Here is a 1823-nt window from a genome sequence, read left to right as displayed (position 1 = left end):
ACTTAGTGCAAAAAGTTGTGTTCTGGACACAGTCCCCACACATCATGTGCTGTGATGCTAGTGAATTAAATGTATAGTTGCAATATAGGAAAAGTCATTGAAAAAGATAAAACAATGGAAATATTTTTAAATAGCTACTTGATACTTGATTCTTAGCAAGTATTTTATATTTCCTTCTCAAAGTAGCATCAGTTCTTTGCACTGAAGATGGATTTTATTTGTTCCAGAAGATGGAACTTTGAAGAATCATCTCTATTTACTTCTGTAGATTAAGCGGGCATGTAGATGCTGCTTGGCACTTGCGGGTAGAACAGTTAGGAGATGCTCTGATATTTGTCATTTTAATATGCGTAGAGTTCCTTTTGTGATATGTAAAAACAATAAAAACCTATGAATTGCCATACATAGACACGGGTAATCTTAGTACTGTATCATGTTTCCTTTTTCTGTGGATGAGTATGGGAAAACACGGGATAATTTTCCTGTACTGGATTTGGACTTTCATGGAGGCAAAGGGTTTCTGCTATGACTTTTATTGACAAAGGAGGAGTGATAAATTAGGATTTTAAAACCGTGGTTGAACACGTATGATTTTGCTGCTTAATAAATCTTCTGATGGCAATATGTTTCTGCTTCAAGACAGTACTGTCACTCAGAGACATAGCTTTGTTTAGAAAGGCTGCACAAAAAAGGGTTTTTATTCATTTCTGCTGCACTAGTATAGGCATAAGTACAAGCTCAGCCAGTATGTTGAAAATATGGTGTATTTCACAAAGACACTTGTTTTTAGAGTGCTTGTCGTTGTCTTTTACATAGAATACTTTTTCAGGCTTGTTTGCTTGCTTTTATGCAGATCTGGGAGGGGCCTACTGTGTTACTGAGACATTTTATAAATTCACGTTCTCCTGTGATAGTTCAGTGGTTGACCTGCTTTTTCATTTTAGGCAATGAAGGCCAGTCAATGCTGGCATTTTGGATTACTGGCAAGTCCAAAAGGTGGTATGCGGGCAGTGGAGAAGGCAGATTTCTTCTGTTCATCCTCATCTAAGGAGATGTAGGGATGTGTTGGTGTCTTTAAATTCCGGAGTGCGCAGGCAGCATGCTTTGCTCAACATCCATCCTGCTGGGGCATCCAACCACCGTGGGATACAGTGGTTATGTTGAGCTGCCTGGGCCCCCTGCAGAATGCGATGTTCTCGGCTTCCTTACGTGGTAACAGCAGGTGAAGCCTTTGGTCTCCAAGCCAACTATGATTTCCCACAATTTCAGGATGCTTAATACTTTTTTATGTAAATGTTCTTGTGTGTGTGTAGTTTGGTAAGCTTGGTAAGGACTTTATAGTTCATTCCTTGATTCAGACCAGGCTTATCATGAAAATATGCTTTTGTAGCATTTTGCAACAGAGCTCCAGTCTTTCTGATTTTTGTCTTAGGCTCTTTGTGCATTTTAAATGTTCCAATGGAATTTCTCTTTCAACTGTTGGAGTTGAAAATCTGTTGGAGTGCTTGGGGACTGTCATATATATGATATCTTCATAGTTGTGATGAGCTTTTAGGCTTTTGATATGTGAAGTTTTGAAGCATGCTTTTGTACCAAGTTATCTGGACACTGTAAGTGACCTCTTCAACTTTCTCTTATCTTCAAAGGGCCTTTCTCAAGAATTTTGCATCTTGGGCTGTTTAACTCTGTATAAGACTAATATTAGAGCTCACCATATGTTGTGGTTTAACCCGGCAGGCAGCTAACCCCCACCCAGCCATTCGCTCACTCCCCCCCCCTCCCCAGTGGGATGGGGGAGATAATGGGGAAAAGAAAGTAGAATT

The 1823-nt window shown here is 39.7% G+C and overlaps 1 protein-coding gene across 1 annotated transcript in view; it reads left to right on the top strand.

Moving 5' to 3' along the window:
* The first annotated feature begins 1185 nt into the window (after positions 1-1185).
* Positions 1186-1823, top strand: part of SDCCAG8 (serologically defined colon cancer antigen 8) — a 118534-nt gene continuing 117896 nt past the window's right edge. The window contains exon 1 of the mRNA XM_009276349.1: positions 1186-1222. Within this exon, the coding sequence (XP_009274624.1) occupies positions 1186-1222 (37 nt within the window). The remainder of the gene's footprint in view (positions 1223-1823) is intronic.

The sequence above is a fragment of the Aptenodytes forsteri genome, unplaced genomic scaffold (genome assembly GCF_000699145.1).
Source record: "Aptenodytes forsteri isolate BGI_AS27 unplaced genomic scaffold, ASM69914v1 Scaffold10, whole genome shotgun sequence".
Taxonomy (NCBI): Eukaryota; Metazoa; Chordata; class Aves; order Sphenisciformes; family Spheniscidae; genus Aptenodytes; species Aptenodytes forsteri.
This window is presented reverse-complemented; position numbering and strand designations above follow the sequence as displayed.